Source organism: Pelodiscus sinensis, chromosome 1, assembly GCF_049634645.1.
Source record: "Pelodiscus sinensis isolate JC-2024 chromosome 1, ASM4963464v1, whole genome shotgun sequence".
In the NCBI taxonomy this organism is placed as follows: domain Eukaryota; kingdom Metazoa; phylum Chordata; order Testudines; family Trionychidae; genus Pelodiscus; species Pelodiscus sinensis.
Genome location: NC_134711.1, coordinates 45,053,633 through 45,073,639, shown reverse-complemented (window position 1 = coordinate 45,073,639; position 20,007 = coordinate 45,053,633). Strand labels below are relative to the sequence as shown.

Genomic DNA, 20,007 nt, shown 5'->3' with positions numbered 1-20,007 from the left:
CCATATTCACAGTCATGAAAAATGATGAATTTGGTTTCCCTCCCATGAAATCTGGTCCTTTTATGTACTTTTACCCTATACCAGGGTTTCTAAAAGTGTGTTCCATGGCACAGGCAGTCAGAGGTGTGCCATGGAGAAAACAGAAAAAATTCTGATCCCCCGCTCCCTGCAGAGCTCGTAGACAACTCCCGCTGCGACTGCCCTCCTCTATCCCACAGCCCGCAGGATGGCCCCTGTCCCACGAGGCCTCTGGTGCTGCGCAGCTTCCACCTCCTCCACGCATTCAGGTGGCCACTTTTACAATGGTTTCTGAAGTTCTTTTTTTCACTGTTTTAAGGCTTTATCTGCTTTGCCATTTTTTATAACATTTTGTCAACCTAATAGCCTTCTGTTGCTTCATTTAATACTATCAATTAATTAGGTTTTTCTCTTGACTTTGGACATTTCTATCAGTATCTTTGTACTGGATTTTACTTATCCTACCAACTACTCCTGTGAGCTTATTTTTTTTCCTCCAAGGCACCGAATACTGCCTGTGCAGATAAGGCCTGAGCTAGTCTCAGAGGAATGTTTTAATATATTACAACCTCATCCTTCACTTATGTGTACCATGAAATAGCAGTGCTTGAACTGGAAAATGGCACTTCCTTTTTATTTTTTTAATAATAAATTGTCACACATTTGCTATTGCATGCCAAGATCACTTCCTTAAGGAAATATTAAAACACCCCAAGGAAGATTTTAATAAGTGCAAAATTGTACATTGCTCCACCTTATGCATCAATGAACAACTAATGTATGAGATAATGAATAATTTTCCTGGCAGATTCCAAGGGCAGAAGGGATCACTGTGATCACCGAGTCTGACTTCTGATATAATATAGGCCATAGAACTTCCCCAAAATAATTCCTTTTAAACTAAAGCATAGCCTTTAAAAATAATCAAATTTTAATTCTAAAATTGTCATTGGTGACAAATGCACCAAAAGCCTTGAAGAGCCATCCTGTCCATAGGATGAATCTGGACATCCACCCCAAGCTCTGCACTTTTGTGGGCCCCACAATGGCTGCCCCCAGTCACCCTATGGATGGGAGGGACTGCAGGATTACAGGGGCCTGGGTTTGGTGTCTCCACCCCTGCCTCCCAATCACCATGGGGACGGCAGGAGCAAGAGTGGCCTGGCAGCCTGTTCTGGCCCAATGTGCCGCCACCCTCTCCCAGCCTGTTGTGCATGGCTCCTCCGCAGCAGCGCAAAGCAAAGTGTCCTGCCCGAGGACACTTTGGATCCTGCTGCCCACAGTGAATTGGGGCACAGCAGTCCAGGAGAGTGCAACAGGATGGAGCAGACTGCCTGGCCACTCTGGTTTCTGCCACACGCGTGGTGAGTGGGGAGGAAGGGAGGCAACATCTGCAGCCACCGCACCATGCCCCCATAATTCTCTGGGTCACGTTGGTTAGGAGAGAGGGTTAGGGGATGGGGTGGGGAAGAGGGATGTTAGATAACATCCATTTTAGTAATTGCGTAGCCACACTTTTTTTTTATCAGTTACATGGTTACTAAAATACTCCCCAGGGCTAGGGCCAGCAGCCAGTGCGCTCCCAGATCCCACCCCGCTCCTGGGGACTCCCCTGCCACACCATGCTTCTGCCTCTGTGAGATGCGATAGTGGGGGGGCGGGAAGGTAGGCAGCTCCACAGGAATTAGAACGTGTGGGGAGCTAGCTTAAAAAATGGCTCCCCATGGGCACTGGCTTCTACCTCCCCCCTTGCGACCTCTGATACAGTAAGGGAGAGCATGTGTGTAGTCATTTGGATTAACCAATATGCCTAATTGTTTAGATGATGTTATGCCGACATCCATAGTGTGGGGAAGCTGGGGTGGGGCCTACAGTAGAGGGCTTGTCCTGGGCCCCACACCTAAGGCTCTGAGGGGGGTTGCCCCAGGCCTCACAGTCCCCTCAGGATGGCCCTGAGTCTTGGTAAATTGTTCCAATGGTTAATTACCCTCCCTATTAAATCAAATCAAAGTTTGGTGTAAGACATGATGAAAAGCAGTGAATCTATGTCCTCTTGTATTTAAACAGTGTAGATTGGTGACCTCATCTGAATGATAACATTGATATTTGCTAAAATCCAGAAATACATTTATGCACTGCAATAAGTAAAACATCCCAGGAAGTTTTGTATTGGTGAAGTAGGAATGCAGATACAGGCAGTCCCCGAGTTACGCAGATCCGACTTATGTCGGATCCGCAGTTACAAACGGGGATTTTCTCACCCCGGAGGACTGGAGCGGCGGGATGCCTAGTCCCGCCGCCCGCCTCCTCCGGGGCGAGAAAAGCTGCTCCCCGTCTCCCTGGTCTGCTGGGGGAGCCAGCAGACCAGGGAGACGGGGAGCAAAGTGGCGGAGGACCCGGGGCCGGACCCGGACCCGGGGCCGCTTCCAGATCAGCTGGAAACGCCACGGGTCCGGCTGGGTCCTCCGCGGCTTTGCTCAGACCAGGGAGACGCTGAGCAAAGCCGCGGAGGACCCGGCCAGACCCTCGGCGCTTCCAGCTGATCTGGAAGCGCCGCGGGTCCGGTCCGGGTCCTCCATGACTTTGCTCAGCGTCTCCCTGGTCTGCAGACCAGGGAGACGCTGAGCAAAGCCGTGGAGGACCCGGCCAGACCGTGGCGCTGATATGGAAGCGCTGCAGTCCGGCCCGGGTCCTCCGCCGCTTTGCTCCGCGTCTCCCTGGTTTGCTGGGAGGGGACGCAGCTAGTGCCCCCCCCAGCAGACCAGGGAGACGTGGAGCAAAGCCCAGGGCCTGTGGTAGAGCAGGTGGGGCGCTGCCGGTTGGTCCCGCAGCACTGCTCCTTGGCGCTACTGGACCAACCCGGCAACACCCCAGCAGCTCTGCCCCAGGAGTCCTGATTCAGCCGCTGCTGATCAGTTTCAGCAGTGGCTGAATCAGGACGCCTGGGGCAGAGCAGCTGGGGTGCTGCTGGGTTGGTCCAGTAGCGCCGAGGAGCGGCCGCGCTACTGGACCAACCCAGCAGCACCCGAGCTGCTCTGCCCCAGGTGTCCCCAAGTTAGCCGCTGCTGAAACTGACCAGCGGCTGACTACAGGAAGCCCGAGGCAGAGTTGCTCTGCCCCGGGCTTCCTGGAATCAGCTGCTGATCAGTTTCAGCAGCAGCTGACTTGGGGATGCCTGGGGTTCTTAAGTTGAATCTGTATGTAAGTCAGAACTGGTGTCCAGATTCAGCCGCTGGTAAAACTGGTCAGTTTCAGCAGCGGCTGAATCTGGATGCCAGTTCCGACTTACATACAGATTCAACTTAAGAACAAACCTACAGTCCCTATCTTGTACGTAACCCGGGGACTGCCTGTATAAGGAAATGCTGAAAGAACACTTGCTGAATGCTGCCCCATGTTACGTGGCATAGAGGAAAAAAGAGGATGGATGTTAGGGCAAAGTATCTAAGGAGGATGCCATACAGAGGCAGTCTTCTAAGAAACTGTATACTCAGATGCATCCCAACATACCACAGTCCAAATGCCATCAGGACACTTTGTGCCACATATGCATCAGGGTGCTAATGCAAGCAATAAAATAAAATATTAAAGCAACAGAATCAGGGGTCACCTGTCAAACTTGACATTTTCCCTTTACAAACCTCTATGAGAAGGAGAATGTGTTTAAGTCCAAAATCAGAATTAACTAGTATGAAACATTCCATTCCTGTAATTTACAGCATTACCGGTGGTTCCAGACACACTAGAAATCTAAATAACTAACCCTTGGATGCTCACAAGATTTAAGGACAGCACAAGGTTTGAAACTTGAGAAAAGTTATTGTGCTTAGCCACCCATACCCTGACTTAAGATCAATGGGGTTTTCTGCATAGTATTAAACTGCTGAACCAGTGTTACATTGTTTTTCCTGGTCACACTCCATATGACCTCAGACAGCATGTTTTCCAGGGGAAGATACATTGCAACATCATAACTGAATACCACGCATTTCTGCTTTGGGCTGGGAATCATCCCTCTTCCTAGAAGGAAAGCATATGGGCATTTTGAGATTAATTCTTTCATCAGTTAGTCTTTCTGTTTTCTGGGACATGATGGTACACACCTGTATTATTAATTCTGACATTAAGAAGAGTTTCAGTGAGACAAGCTAAGTTAAAGTGTAAATGTTATTAAAATCTCAATTAAAAAAAACAATCAGGCAAGACTAAAAATAACATTATGCCCTGACATTGTGACATTGTTAAGAATTAAAAATACTGTATTTTTGAGAAGCAAAAGTTTGGGAATTAAAAAATGGCAAGTAAATTGCTGACTAGGATAACAGACAAGGTGTCTGCTGTTCCACACTTTCAATCACTCATAGGGTACATATACACAGCACGCTTATTTCAAAATAAGAATAGTTATTCAAAAATAGCTTATTTTGAAATAGCACATCTACACTGCAGGGAAGCCTAAAAATTAGTCTGGGGCAGGCTTCCAGTAGACTAATGTAGATGTGCTATCTTGATTTAGAGCCCCTGGAGGCACTGGAGAAGAATAACTTAGAATGGCCCTGGTGAAGGTCTATTTCAAAATAGAAGCAGTGGAGCGTCTACACATGCCTTATTTCAAAATAGCTATTTTGGAATAGGCATTGTTCCTTGTAGAATGATGGCTTCAGACTAAGCCATCCATTATTTTGAAATTATTTTGAAATAATAGAATGGTTGCGTAGACACTTGCACTGTTATTTCGAAATAACACTTGTTATCGTGAAATAATGGTGCAGTGTAGACGCACCCATAATGATTAAGGTAAAGCTACTGGCTGAAAAGAATGACGATTTTTGTAAAATGTTATTGTTATTTATATACTATGTGCACAGGTCTCAATCATAATGCAAATGATAGAGCCAGACAAGCCATATGCTGAATACTTCTAAAACATTAAATTGTATAAAATATCTGCACATAAGGTGCAGCTGATAAATCTTTCAGTAAGAGTCACAGACACAGAGATGAAATTATATGTCTTTAGGCATGGCTCTTTGGCCAGAAACCTTTCTAGCAGATTTTCATTAATATGTCACAATAACAAGTCTTGGTCATTATCTCCTGGATAGTTAGGGTGACTCATTTCTTATGGGTAAGTTACTATAGATTGATTCCTTCATATAATGCTTACATTAAGTGCCATGGTCCATGTTTGTGTGCATTGTATTGACATCTCTCTCTCAGATTTAGAACTTCTGTCTGTCTCTTCTCAGGCTGGCAGATGAGAAGGAATTTCAGTATCCATCTAAATTACTGTAGTGTTGTTTCAGAATGAATGATTGGTGCCCATTGTTAAATTCAATTCATTCACTTTTCTCAGTGGAACAAATAACATTGGTTGACAAATGTAGAGAAAAAGAGGCTGTTCAACATGTCTGGGACACAGAAGATGTTAACCAGGTGTCTTTTTTTAAAAACACACAGTAGATTTCAGAACGTTACCTATTAGGTCTCTTGGGTTTTTTCTTTCAGTAAATGGAATTGGAGTGCTGTCTTAGTCATTGAGCTAGCGTCAACTCTGTACCTTTCAGTTTGCAGAGTGCATATCCCCTTTTCTGGTTCTCTGACCTCTCCCCAGGCCTTTACCTCTCTCAGGGTATGTCTACACTACAGAGGGTTTTTTTTGGAAACGGCTTTTTTTTTAAAAAAAAAAAACCTCACTTACGTTCAAACTGCAATTGCGTTCTTTTGGAGGAAAAAAACCCAAAAGAACAGAGGGGATTTTCTGACATTGGTAAACCTCTTTCTATGAGGAAGAACACCTTTTCCAAAAGAGTTCTTTCAGAATAAGGCAAGTGTGGACATGAAAGAGGGAGTTCTTTCAATAGAAGAAGAGGAAAGAGGAAAAAGCACAGGTTCCCTGGTGGCCATTCTGCCTATAGTAATCACAGCTTACATTCGAGATAGCATCTATTCAGTGTGGATGCTATTTGTCAAAAAAGCAGATTGCTTTTTCGATGCTCTTTGGCAATGTGGATGCTCTCTTTCGGAGGAAGTTTTTTCGTAAGATCTCTTCTGGAAAAGCTTCTTCCAAAAGAAGTCTGCAGTCTAGACTTAGCCTCAGCGTGGAACCTCAGTATTCTCTCACTCTTCAATCAGGTCCTGGACTTCCATTGTGCTCACACAGCAGGTCGAATGGGTCCATCTTCTTCTATGGGAGATGTGATCAGTGGTAAATTCAGTGACCCAAGAGATACAGTTTGATCTTTAGGAACAGAACATAATGTAAGACAAAAAGGACTTTGTAAAAAAAACAACAACAATAAAAGCTCACATTCATCTCTGTCTTACTGCAGGCTTTCTATCCCCTCGAAGCTTAGGACAGACTGACTGCTTCCGACCTCCCAAACTGGTGTTCATGGGTATTAGCGTGTCCCCCACAAACAGCTTCCTGACAACTGTCTGGGCTCCAGTCAGGAAGTCGTTTTAACTCTCTTTATTGTCCCTTTGATCTGTTCATTCCCAGCACTGGCAAAGCTTTGTAACTTGGCTGGAACTAAGAAAGTAGGTTCTTCACAGTTAATAACTCAGGCTGTCTCTCTTAATGCCCTTGAAGAGTTTATCATCTAAAGTTCTATCTGGAGCCATTGTTCCATCTTCCTGCTTGTTCTGTCTTATTCTCTTCTATACAGATTTCTATACCATGTAGTCAAAGCAATAGGACTACATAGGTCACATATTTGATCTATTATCCACTGCCCAGAGAGAGGAGTGTGTGAGGTGGAATGAAGTGTCTTCTTTTGATAGGGTTCTTTTTTCCCCAAATATATCTGTTGGTACGAGTTTATACTAGAGAGGGCAAGGTCAAAGAAATTTGGCTTGCAAATGGAGAAGAAGGAAGTGAGGTTTGTGATAATCCTTCACATCTATGGCATTCCCAATAGTTTATTAAACTAAAGTAACATATGCAAACAGTATGTATCCCATTAACTCACTGTATCCATAAACTAATTATCCCAGTATCAGGTCACATCACAGTATTCATAAAGTATTAAAAAGCAATTTCCTAAATAATTACTGAGCAGCTTCATGCCCTTCACAAGCATATTAGTGCATGCAAAACTGCTGGAATAAAGGGACTAAGATATCTATTTTCAAAGGCATGAATGGTCCCTAGATTGCTTTTAGCATGAGTTAGACATCTACATGCCCTTTGTACCAAACTCCCTCTCTGTGTGAAATTCTACTCCTTAGTCATGCAACTTCCACTGACTTCAGCAGGAACCACTTGGAGAACCCCCAGGGCAGAAACTGGCTGCAGGAGCTAATTATTAGTTTCTAATTTTTTTCTCTCTCTCTCCAATTATGCTGGAATTGACCTTCAATAAGACCCAGATATTCAAAGGGAGTTAGGCATTGCAATACTTAGCCTTGAAATGCCTAGCTTCTGAGTGCCTAGAAATTCAGAGGCAGGGCTGGATTAAGGCATGGGCTAGCTGGACAGCTGCTTGGGGTGCCAGCCTATGGGGGGGGGTGCAGCACCCCTTATAGCTGCCATCAGGCACCACGTGCCCGGCTCCTGGATCGTGGGCTGCAGCAGCTCCCAGCGGCTTCCCTGCAGCAGCCACCTGGGGTGAGGGCCACGTTAACCCCCACAGTGCTGGCCAGCAGCACCCTTCCCCCCGTGGCCGCAGGGCCCTGCATGGCCAGGCTTGGTCCACCCCGGACAGCCCTGGGCTGCACGCCAATGGCAGTAGCTGGGCTGGGCCGGGCCAGGCCGGGCATGTGCATCCTGCCACTGCCAGCTCCACGCGCCCTCCCCCGCGCATGCGCCCTCCCCCAACCCGGGGCACAATTAAACTATCTGCCCAGGGTACTGGAATGGCTTGGTCTGGCCCTGTTCAGAGGAATAGCAATTTGGTACACAAAGCCTGAGTTAGGCACATAGGTTCTCTACAATGCATGGTGAGAGAGAGGCATCTAAAAACACCACCAAAAGCCAGCATGCTAGGCAAAAAGCTGCCTAAGCTTGCCTATGGTAGATGCTGACAAAGAGGGATGAGTGGTAAGTCCCACTTCTCCCATAGAACTCAGTGCCTAAATCCAAAGTCATCTATCTCTGCTAATGATCCACAGACAAGAACCCCTTTCTGGGAGTCCTCTCTCTCATTTCTCAGCTGAGTGCCCTAATCACTGTGCTCTGGGATGTTCTGCTATGTGTCTCTTTCAGTGGCTCCTATTGATCTTTTATTGCTATCTGAACAGCTATCCATTGGGCTAGGGAAACTGTAGATAGAATACTCACCCGAAAACCAGGAGACCCCTGTTCAAATTCCTTCCCTGCACCACGCAGAGCAGGGACTTGAACTGGTGGTCTCTAATGCTGAGTACCTTAACAACTGGGCTCCTTCCCCAGTCATTTTGTGTGGAATTAAGCTGCCTCTGAGCTCATCTACTGGATCAGGCATTCTTCCATCTCTCTTCCCCTGGCTTGTGGATTGCTCTGGGACTTAGGCAAGAGATATGCTCCTAGATTTCTAGAGGGAAATAATAGTGTGCATGCCCAGAGGCAAAAACATAGGTGACTAAGGCTTTGTCTATACTTAAAAGTTTAAAATGTAGCCGTAGCAGTGCTTTGAACTGGAAGTGTGGCCACGGCATGAGTGCTGGGAGAGAGTTCTCCCAGTGCTCTATGCAAACCACCTCCACAAGAAGGCGCTGTAGCCTGGTTCATGCTGGCACTTCAGAGCGCTGTAACTTGCGGCACTGAGGGAAGGTTGTTTTCTCACACCTCTGAGCCAGAAAGCTACAGCCCTGTAAAGTACCAGTGTAGATTTAGACTAAGGAACTTTTACTCCGAAAACTTTAGTGCTGAGTTTAGACATTTACACGGTTAAGCAGCAGCCAAGCAAGGGTTTTGTGGATCATAGCAGTGCCTAAAATTGGGACCAAGGTGCCTAAGTAGCTTGTGGATCTTGGCCTATGTTATTAAGGCTTTCCAATATTTTTCAGTTCATTAGTCGGCCTTTTCCCAACACAATGTACATATATTATGTTATATTCACAAAGGTTTTGGTCAGTTTGAAAGATAATAGCATTTACAAGAATGGTATATTTTGTTAATTTCTGGCAAAGTTGGAGAACAGTGAATCTTTGACAAATTTTTTAAAAAAAGAGAACATCATACTTCCACTTAACACTTCTCTGTTCTTCTTTTGAGGAGATACAATTGAAACCTGCAAACTGTATTTTTTATTGAGCTTCTAAGGGAGATCTTTTCCTTTACAAGACTTTGAGATAATTTCTCTCATTCACTTCTAAAAATAAACAACTGACCCTGGGAGTTAATGCCGTAATATACTAATATTTAATTTTCCAAACACTGTTGCTTCTATGAGTGTTAGAAAGATCAGTTTACAGTAATGACTGCTCCAGAGAAAACATAATTAGCTTACTCCTAAATTAATGAAGTATAACAGGAACAAGACATGTACACATCACAATGTTATTTATACTGAAACTTATAGAAGTGTCAGGTGGAGAACAATAGGTTCAAATTTATTTCAGTTCTCCAATAACCATTTATTAATAAGCAGGTTATGAAGTCTATTCAGCCTGTGATAAGTAACCATAATTTGTACTTGTCTGATTTTATGTTCAGAATGCCTAACTATCAAGCTGATACATGGTATATCTTATTGTACAATGGTATCTGAGAGTTTTTAACACATTTATCACCCTTAACGTTTCTTCATGATAATGTTGTGGCTAAGAACTCTACAATAGTGCCCATTGTTGGGGAGGACCCCCCTTTCCTAAAGGTGTTGCACTTGCTCAAAGCTCCATAGGTTATGGAGAAGGGAGGAGTACATGACCAACGCTTTGAAGCAGCGGTTCCTTATTAATATCAGTATGGTTGCTGCTGTAGCAGTTTGAAGCATTGCTCCATCTGCATGGTTGCATGCCACTCAGATTTGGCCTGCCTGCCTGCCCCTCTGTCCAGATGAGCCTGGCCAATGGTGACGTGATTTAGCAGAGAGAGTGTTTCTGTACACAGGAGCACCAGGGAGTCCCCTGGGAAAGCAACTCCTGACAGCACCATCTGAAACACTGTGTGGGTAAGAGAAAGGAGAGACTCCCGGGCTGAAGGAGAACCAGAGTGCTTCTGGGAAAAATGGGGCAGGGATAAAAATGTGTTCTCCTTTGAGAATTACCAGAGTTGATGCCATTGGCTGGCATGACAGAAGGGACTGGACTTATGAGAAGACATAAAATATATTTGTAAAGAATTAAATTCTTCCTTTTCTTCCTTTCATGTCACATGGTAATTGTGGTGTTCAAACTAGGATCCAGACCTCAATTTTTCAAGAGCTCTTTATACTAAATCCTTAGGATTCCAAACTCCTGGTCCCAATAAAAATATAAATACAGCAGTGCTTCACTCATTGTATGGGATGTACCCTGATGTGGACTTCTTTGACCTGTGGAGTAACAAGCTACATTGACTTCATCCTCAAAGCTTGTAAATGCTTCCACCTGGAGCTCAATTGTTGTCTGGAGTTTGCATACTCTGCTTCGGGTGTTTTAAACAAAGGCACAGTACATTTAAAAATGTACTGTATCTTAACATGCAAGAGTAAAATACCAACTTTAAACAAACAATTTTTAAAGCTACTGAAGAAACTTCCATTAAATGTGGCTTGTATTTTGAACTTCAATGAGATATAAACAAGATAGCCAAGACTGATTTTTCTAGCTTCAGTTTTTCATTTAATCAAAGCACAGAAAGCTTCAGTTTTTCATTTAATCAAAGCACAGAATTTCAGCTCTGAGTCTATAGGGAACATATTATTATGAAGCATACCTCAGACATGACTCAATATATATGATTCAGAGCTTAAAAAAAAAGAAAGAGACACACACCTTTGAGTTGAGGTCAATTGGATTATTTCAATCTCAAAATGAACATGAGAAAATTGCAAGCAACTGAAAAAGATTACAATAGAAGCTGGAATTCTAAAATTAATACAGCAGATACCACTAGTGACTGATATAACATAATACCCTGCAGTGGGGTAAGAACATAAGATACTCTAGATTAGTGTAATGAATCCAATTCCAATATCCTTCTTCAGCATAGCACTTCTCCTGCCACACACCTAATCAAACAACATTGTCAAGTATATAGAAAGCATTCTTCCCGAAGTCAAAGTCAGATGGAGGAAGTTAATAGTGGTTTTCTCCCAAATTCTGCCCAAAATGCCACTTGTGTTTTCTACAAATCTTTTAAACGTCATCATCCCACTCCTTCTGGTGGTCTTTGACCAGTAGTGAAAAACATCACAGGAACAACATGTAAGTCATTGCCAGTAGCTTTCAGTATTCAGACCTTCCTAAAAACATTTCTGTCATTGTTTCAAGCTGCTTCCTGATACAAGTAAAAACCCCTCAATCAATTAGCATTTTGAAGGCTTTCTTTGCAGCCATAGGGACTGAAGATTTATTTATTTTTAAATGTAAGGCTGTGTTATGAAGCAGGAAGCTAGCTGAAGAAGACATTGGCAGCATAATTCAGCCTTGTCTAAAGCTGAAATAAGCTATGCAACTTGAGCTTATTTTGGCTTTTGGCACTGCCTACACAGCAGAAAGTCTGAGGAAGAGCACTTTTCCTCTGACTTCCCTTACTCATAAAATGAGGGTTATAGGAGTCGGAGTAAGAAGTCCTACAACTTGACATTATGTCAAAATAACTGCTTGTAGTGTAGGCACATACTATGTTATTTCAGAATAACGTCAGTTATTCCGAAATAACACTGCTGTGTAGATGTACTCTTAGCGTGTACAGCTACAGGCATAAAATTAAAGGCCAGAAACCTTCCTACCCAATTTGTACAATGTATCATTGTACAAAGGTATGGGCACTTTCTCAAGTAAAAATGTTTAATAAACGTGAATGTCTCATGAATTTTCTGTCGTACCTCATGTTAGAGTTATGGAGGTTTAAAATTCAGTTGGTAGGAAAAGGTGTCTTGTTTTTTGGTGAGCCAACATTAGTCTAGGAAAGTCGCTCATCATGTCACCAGCTCTCCACAGTGGCGCCCCGACTTTAAGATACTGAGAGCATGTCTACACAGCACCCTAAATTCAAAATAAGATATGCAATTTGCGCTATACAAATTATATATCTTATTTTGAATCTATTTGGAAATAGGCTCTTTTGAAATTTGGCATGTCTACACAGTGCCAAATTTCAAAATAACAGGCAGCTTGTGTAGACATGGGGTGTAGACGTACACTATGTCAGTAATTATACTTTCTCCTATGTGAAGTCTCATGCAGGATTCCTAAAATGCTTTAGAAAAATTACAAAAGTGTTACTTTACCCAAGTTACAGTTGAGGAAACTGAGGAATGAGCATGTCATGAGATTTGCCTTTAGCAAAATCAGGAGCAGAATCTAGGGTTCTCCACACAAAATCCAATTTCTTTAAACATTAATTCACCTACCACGGGGGGAGGGGAGGAAAGGTTTATTATGGGAATTACTCTTTGGTTGAGGTGTTGAAAATAACTTCAGTGCTGGGTTTTTGTTGCTGTGTTCCCAGATGCGCTCTGTAAGCCGAATATTTAAATTCATTGACATGCCAACAGAAGAAACAAAAAACATTAAGCCACCAAAGGATGACAAGCTTACAAGGGTCCTCATAATTGAAAACAAGCATGCAAAGGATGAGAAGCCCTGGCCATCTGGAGGCCAAATGACTGTCAAGGATCTCACAGCCAAGTATGTTGATGGAGGAGCTGCTGTATTAGAAAACATTTCCTTTTCGATAAGTCCTGGACAGAGGGTGAGATACTATTTTGCTTGTTTGAACTGATTTCAGTTAAGTTTATCCCCAAAAGTTACATCATGAGACAGATGAATTACTAAAGTCTGACTCTGAAAGAGTTCTAATAAAAACCATGAAATGTCTACACCACTGCAAGGTGATTATCTAAAGCACCTAAAAAGGAACAAGGTTTCCTCTTTGTTCTTAACAAGAATGTAGCTGTGAACTTACTAGACACCTGTAGAAAAATGGGGTACAAAATAGCTCAGAGCTGTGAGAAACCCTGAGAGCGGTTACAGCTCAGTGAAGTTTGATAAGGACTTGTTTGGGGTGTGAGAGTAGAGAGTTTTGATTATATACTTACCTAATAGTTCACCAAGTTCTATTCCTGCACACAAATTTGGCTGCTTTCTCTATTTGTGCTCCTCCATGGGTGGAGTGAAGTTTGCTAATAAAAAGAGATTTTGGGGGCAGACTGACCCAAACATAAGAGGGCACAGAAGAATACATGATGGTGTGCCAAAACTAATGCATCACTAACTCAAATATTCAGAGGAATGTAAGCTCTGAACCACTCATCAGATGTGTAAAGCACACCAGTGCTTCAAAGGGCTGTACAAACAAAGGGCTGGTCATCTCCACAGCCCATTAAGCTTGGATTCAGGGAAGCATCCCATTTCCCGGAAGTTCCATTGAAGTCCAGTAAGAAGGGATTTAAATACTTTCCTGAATCAAGGCCCTAATGAAGAAGATGTAGGCAACATAAGCCCTATTCGGTAGCCGAGGAAACAGAAAGAGAGAGGTTAAGTGTGGTTCCCAAGGCCACACAGTGAAACAGATTTCTAATGGCTCTAAGGTGCCATAGTTCCATTGACATTAATGGAATTACACTGATTTATACCAGCAGAGCATGTTAGGGAGCCAAAGATTGGAACTCAGGAGTCTGACTTTTTAGGGTCATCCTCTGAACCGCATGCCCTCTGGATGAGATCGACTCTCTATAGTACCTAAAGTGTGGGGGCAGGCTATACTACCTGGAAAACTGATTGATGCCAAAGGATAAGGAAAAGGAAAGATTTTGCATGTGTAGTAGAGAGATGGGCAAAAGCTACCTTGCAATTAAAACAAGGATCCTTTGGCAGAAGTCACATCTGAGTTCCCTCCAGTTTCAGAGGCTTTCCCTTTACTAGAACTGGTAATGTTTCTAGCAGCAGAATCAACTCTAAGTGCATCATGGTATTTCACCTTGCAACTGAATCAGAAAGAGAGATAGGAGCCTTCAAGAGCCAAGAGAGGTCAAGCATTGATAGTGCTTTTTAACTTGATGGTAGAAGTAGGTGCTTAGCCTTCCCTCAGGAACAGGCTTGATGCTGTGTTGTTCACATTACAGAGAGAGCCCTGAAAAAGAAGCAGGAAATTTCCACCACTTCACATCCAAAATTGTTTTGTTCCCAATTTTCAGTTCCACTGAGTGGGAAATGCAAACTACTTAAATAGTAACCCCTGTTTTTTAGGAAGTATCAGATTCTTCTTCTATGGCATAAAGCACAGAAAGAAGTGCACCAGATTATAAGAAAATTAGGGCATCAGTGGTGTGTCCCCTTCCTGCAGGATCAACCTTAATAAGGAAGCAACAATTTCCACAAGTCACACATTTAGTTCCTTTGTTAATCGATGTTGTGTCAGCTACAGTATTTTGTCAGTCCTGCTAAGTTATGAAGAAACCATAACCTGCACAGCCATAGTAACATAGTGTCTGAGTCTGATCTCACTGACATCAGTATCAATGGAGGAGCAAAGTCAATCAAGTTACCCCAGTGCGAGATCAGAGTTAGGACCATCTTAACAACATTGCTGAAATATAATACTGGCTTATTTTCATTTGTTTGACTTTTAAGAGCTTTTCTGAAGGGGGACCCACTATAAAGCAGTAGGAGAAGGGTTGGGGGGGATGGGTAATAAATAAGGGTAACAGATAAGCAAACTTGTGCTCTTCAGCTAAATGCAAAAGGGCAGATTCTAAAAGTAAGAGCAGAGTCTGGCTCAGTATTTTGTATCTCTGCTGTGGTCCTTTACTTTTCCCAGAAAGCATGGTAATTCACATCCTGTCCTACTAAGATCTGTATAAGATAGTGTTTTATAGTTGTAGTGTTGCCTTTCTTTCTAGTTCATGCCTGAGCAATGAGCAAGGATTCTTCATTGACTCTGAATTATTTTAACATTGCAGGTGGGGCTTTTGGGAAGAACTGGGTCAGGGAAAAGTACTTTGCTCTTTGCCTTTTTAAGGCTGCTGAATACAGAAGGAGAAATGCAAATTGATGGCCTCTCTTGGAACACAATCAGTGTGCAGCAGTGGAGAAAGGCATTTGGAGTTATACCACAGGTAATGATCAATCAAGTGACAAGATTTTCCCATATGCAGACAGATACATTGAATTTTGCATTAAATGTTTTTGACTGAAAAATCAAAACTAAGAACAAAAGGGTAGATTCCTGGGGGGGGGGGGGGGGGGGGAGGAGGGGAAACAACGTGTCTTCTGTAGCAGAGCTCTGCCTTCCACCAGCAGATCACTGCAACTCTCATTGACACCGAGCTCTTAGGCTATGTCTAGACTATAAAGAAAATTCGGAAAAAGATATGCAAATTGCGAACCACAATTTGCGTATCTTTTTCCGCTTTTCTTTCTAAAGATGCTTTTCCTAAACTTGGCACGTCTACATGTTGCCAAATTTCAGAAAAATCTGCTCTTTCAACAAATTGCTTATAACTTGTAGAATGAGGTTTACAGGGATGGCGAAAGAGCGCATCTGCTTTTCTGAAATATTTTTCGAAAAAGCGGACGCATTCCTTTGATGCGGCATTGCTTTTCTGGGATACCTCTGGTCTGCAGTTTAGACGTAGCCTTAGAAATGGAAAGGTACAATACAAATACATGCAGGGGACAAAAGGCATTGTGGCTTCACAACCTGCTTACACCCTTTGTTGTTCCAGAATGCATTAGTTCCACTTGCAGAAAAGGGGAACCGTTTGGTTTGACTTGTGATGTCACCTATTGTCTTTTAAAGCCTCCTATATCACATTTTAATGAATGTGAATTATAGTTTTTACACATTTTCCTAACATATCTAGTAGCTATACTAGGTTAACTTTCCTCTCACTTTAGTGGCCTGGGCTCAGTTGATAATTAGATTGAGAGCTAGCTTATATCCATCTATGACAGTGGTTCTCATCTTTTCTAGAGTACTGTATCCCTTGCAAAAGTCTGATTTGTCTTGCGCACTCCAAAGTTTCACCTTACTTAAAAACTCCATGCTTACAAAATCAGACATGAAATACAAACATGTCATAGCACACGATTACTGAAAAATTGCTTACTTTCTTAGTTTTACCAAATAATTATAAAATATTGTCCTTATGTTTCAGTGAATAGTATATAGAGCAGTATAAAGTCAGTGTCTCTATGAAATTTTAGTTTGTACTGACTTAGCTAGTGCTTTTTGTGTTCCCTATTATAAAGCTAGGCAAATATCTAGAGGAGTTGATGTACCTGCTGGAAAACCTCTACATACCCACAGTAGTTCACATTAGGGATGTTAGCGAGTAGTTGACTGGAGTATCAACAATTCACTTCTCCCGCCTATTAGAGGCAGCAGTGGGGGTAGGCGGCATCATGGAGCCAGTGCTGGGGGGAGCTGGCAACAGCCCCTGTTCACAGTTGACTGGGCTGGCTCTGTGAACAGAGGCTGCTGGACTCAGCATGAGCTGGGACCAAGCAGCCCTGGCTCATGCTGGTCCGGGATGCTATACCTCTGTATTTTAAATATAGTAAGAGTCCAGTGGTTCTTACTACATTTAAAATGCAGCGCCACAGTGAGGGTGGCTCCTGGAGCCAGCATGAGCTGGGACTGCACAGTCCCAGCTCGAGCTGGCTCTTGGAGCTACCCCCACTGCAGTGCTGCAGAGTGGTCCTTATCGACTAATCGTGTGGTTGATACAAATTGTATCAACTACACGATTCATCAGATAACCACAATTTGACATCCCTAGTTCACATACCCCTGATCTATGGCACTTCCATATCAGCCATTATCATGCTGAGTGCTTAACTATTGTAATGCATTTATCCTCACAGTGTTCCTGTGAGATAGAAAGTACTAGCACTTTAAAGATGGGAAATTGAGGCTAAGAGATACCAGATACCAGATTCCCAAAGGTATTTCCACTGAAATCAATAGACGTTCAGAGCCTAAACATCTTTGGGGATCTGGGTTTAAGCAACTTCTCCATGGTCACACAGAAAGTCTGAAGAGGAGCAGACAAAGGAACCTGTCTCTCTAGAGTCCCAGGGTAGCACCACTCTTGAGATCTTAGAGTCGTTGTGGACAGGTCTCTGAAAACATCCACCTCAGTGTGCAGCGGCAGTCAAAAAAGCAAATAGAATGTTAGCAATCATCAAAAAAGGGATGGAGAATAAGACAGAAAATATCTTATCACCTCTATCTTAAAACCATGGTACGCCCATATCTTGAATACTGCGTACAAATGTGGGTGCCTCATATCAAAAAGGCTATATTGGCATTGGAAAAGGTTCAGAAAAGGGCAACTAGAATGATGAGGGGTTTGGTATGGGTCCCATATTATGAGAGATTAAAAAAATGAACTTCTCAGCTTAGAAAAGAGGAGACTAAGGAGGGGGGGGGGGGGGGGCGGGATATGATAGAGGTCTATAAAATCATGAGTGGAGTGGAAAAAGTAAATAAGGAAAAGATATCTACTTGTTCCCATAGTATAAGAGCTAAGGATCACCAAATGAAATTAATAGATAGCAGGTTTAAAACAAACAAAAGGAAGCTTTTCTTCATGTTGCACACAGTCAACCTGTGGAACTCCTTGCCAGAGGATGTTGTGAAGACTAGGACTTTAACAGGGTTCAAAAAAGAGCTAGATAAATGCACGGAGGTTGGGTCCATCAAGGGATGGGTAGGAATGGTGTCCCTAGCCTCTGTTTGTCTGGAAATGGATGACAGGAGTAGGATCATGTGATGATTACCTGTTGTGTTTATTACCTTTCTGGCATCGTGCATTGGCAACTGTTGACAGACAAGATATTATGCTAGATGGACTGTTGGTCTGACCCAAAATGGCCATTCTTATGTTCTCCCCCTAGTTATATTAGTATGCTACCTGATTGGGAAGTGAATGTTATTTGGCAGTCTGGAATAAGTAGAAAATTATGCAGTAGAACTAAAAATAGAAACTGTACAAACTGTCTATTGTAACAAGAGAAGAGAGAACTACAGCACATTAAGCATCATGCTTCTTTTTTTAGTGATGAAGATTGTTAGCTATCTCCAAAAAATGTTGACTCGGAATTTGTTGTATTGACATTTTTATGAATGTTGAGTTTTATGCTGCATGACCTTTCACTTCTATAGAGGATTTATTTTTAATCCTTAGCAAAACAGTTGAGGGAAGCAGTATAATTAAACTGGCAATAGATAAATCATACCAGTAAAACAGATATACACAGTATCAGAAGGCAGAGAAATACAAGTAGGCCAAGTTGCAGCTAAGCCTTCTGCACCAGAATGGGGATTCACTGAGTAGCAGTCAGGTAGCATTTCCAATAGCTCCTGCCTCCATGACACGGACACTATAGTACTTCCTGAGGACTCCATAGGAGCATCTGCCTCCCAGACACTGGTTCCGTGCAGTACTCGGCCAACCTGTTTGCTTCACTCTTTCACCAGCTCCAGCCTTTTGGGCCATTACTTTTCCCTAGCAGAGGAGCTGCCGCTTCCTAATCCTGGATGCAGCTGCTTCCTACCCCCAAAACCTTGTCCCCCAACAGATTTTCCACTACCAGCATTAAGCTCTAGTATAAGTTGGACCCCAGGTGATTCTAGCCAGTGTTTCTGTCATTTGCGTGGTAAGTTGTGATGATCACAGAGACATAAGGTATCTGTAAGCTGCACTCTCTTTATGGCAGTGTGGAGAGTATATACGTATATACACTGCATGCCTCCCATGCACATGTGTGGCGACGGTGACGCTCAGCTTAGATGAGTAAGACACATCAAAACCTTAGTGTATGCATCCTGCGCAGCTTATTACACACACAAACAGTGCCTCCCTCATATACAGTGCTATTTTTGGAAGTGTAGTGTCCTGCTGCCTTCCTGCTGACACAACCTTTCCCCATCAAAGAGAAAGTAGGATAAAGCTAAATAATTTTTAAAGAGAAGCTAGATAATTTCATGGAGGTTAGGTCCATAAAAGGCTATTAGCCAGGGGATAAAATGGTGTCCTTGGCCTCTGTTTGTCAGAGGCTGGAGAGAGATGGCAGGAGACAAATCGCTTGATCATTGTCTTCGGTCCATCCTCTCTGGGGCACCTGGTGCTGGCCACTGTCGGCAGACAGGATACTGGGCTAGATGGACCTTTGGTCTGACGCAATACAGCCGTTCTTATGTTCTTATGTATGTTCTTATGTTCTCTGGCACAGAGGAGGAAGCAGGGAAAGACTCTGGCAGATCCTTGCTGTCAGAGCCTTTCCTTACTACCAAAACCTTTCCCTGACTCATACAGCCACATACTGCAGTCTGCTTCCCCCTGTGTGCCCTATATCCTCCCCATATGCACCCTACATGCCCTTGCAAGCAGTGTGCCACGTTGCCTTTGTATTACATCAGTATTTCTGGTAGCAAGTGGGCACATGAAACACTTTCACATAAAGACTGAAGGATCTGTTATGGGTTCAGTAACAAAGATCCCCTTGGGACTGTCACTTGATGTGTTGATATACCACTGAGCCTGCCTACCTGTCCTCAGGGCACCCCACTGCTCCGTCCTGCTGAGCCAGAATCTCTGGCCTCCTCCAGTGACAGCACAGGGCTGGGGTCACAGCCCATAGCAGAGCAACACAGATACTGAGATCAGATCATCTCAGGGAAGGGTCAGTCAAAGGAACTTAATACAGCACTCAGCCCCAATGGGATCAGAACTCCATATAAATCTGTTTCACTCTGCATAACATTTTATAGAGAGGAAGCTCATTAATTGTTTACTCTCATTATTAATGAAAGAAAGAGATGCACAGCTGTTGTCGCCCAGATAACTATTATTTATATTGGGTTAATTAAATCACTTCTGTTTATTAATAAAGTATAAAAAGTAGGATTTA

At 43.1% G+C, this 20,007-nt stretch overlaps 1 protein-coding gene across 1 annotated transcript in view; it reads left to right on the top strand.

Moving 5' to 3' along the window:
• CFTR (CF transmembrane conductance regulator) overlaps positions 1-20,007 on the top strand; it is a 144,108-nt gene that overhangs the window by 99,006 nt on the left and 25,095 nt on the right. The window contains exons 22-23 of the mRNA XM_075929158.1: positions 12,599-12,841; positions 15,051-15,206. Coding sequence (XP_075785273.1) covers positions 12,599-12,841; positions 15,051-15,206 — 399 coding nt within the window. The remainder of the gene's footprint in view (positions 1-12,598; positions 12,842-15,050; positions 15,207-20,007) is intronic.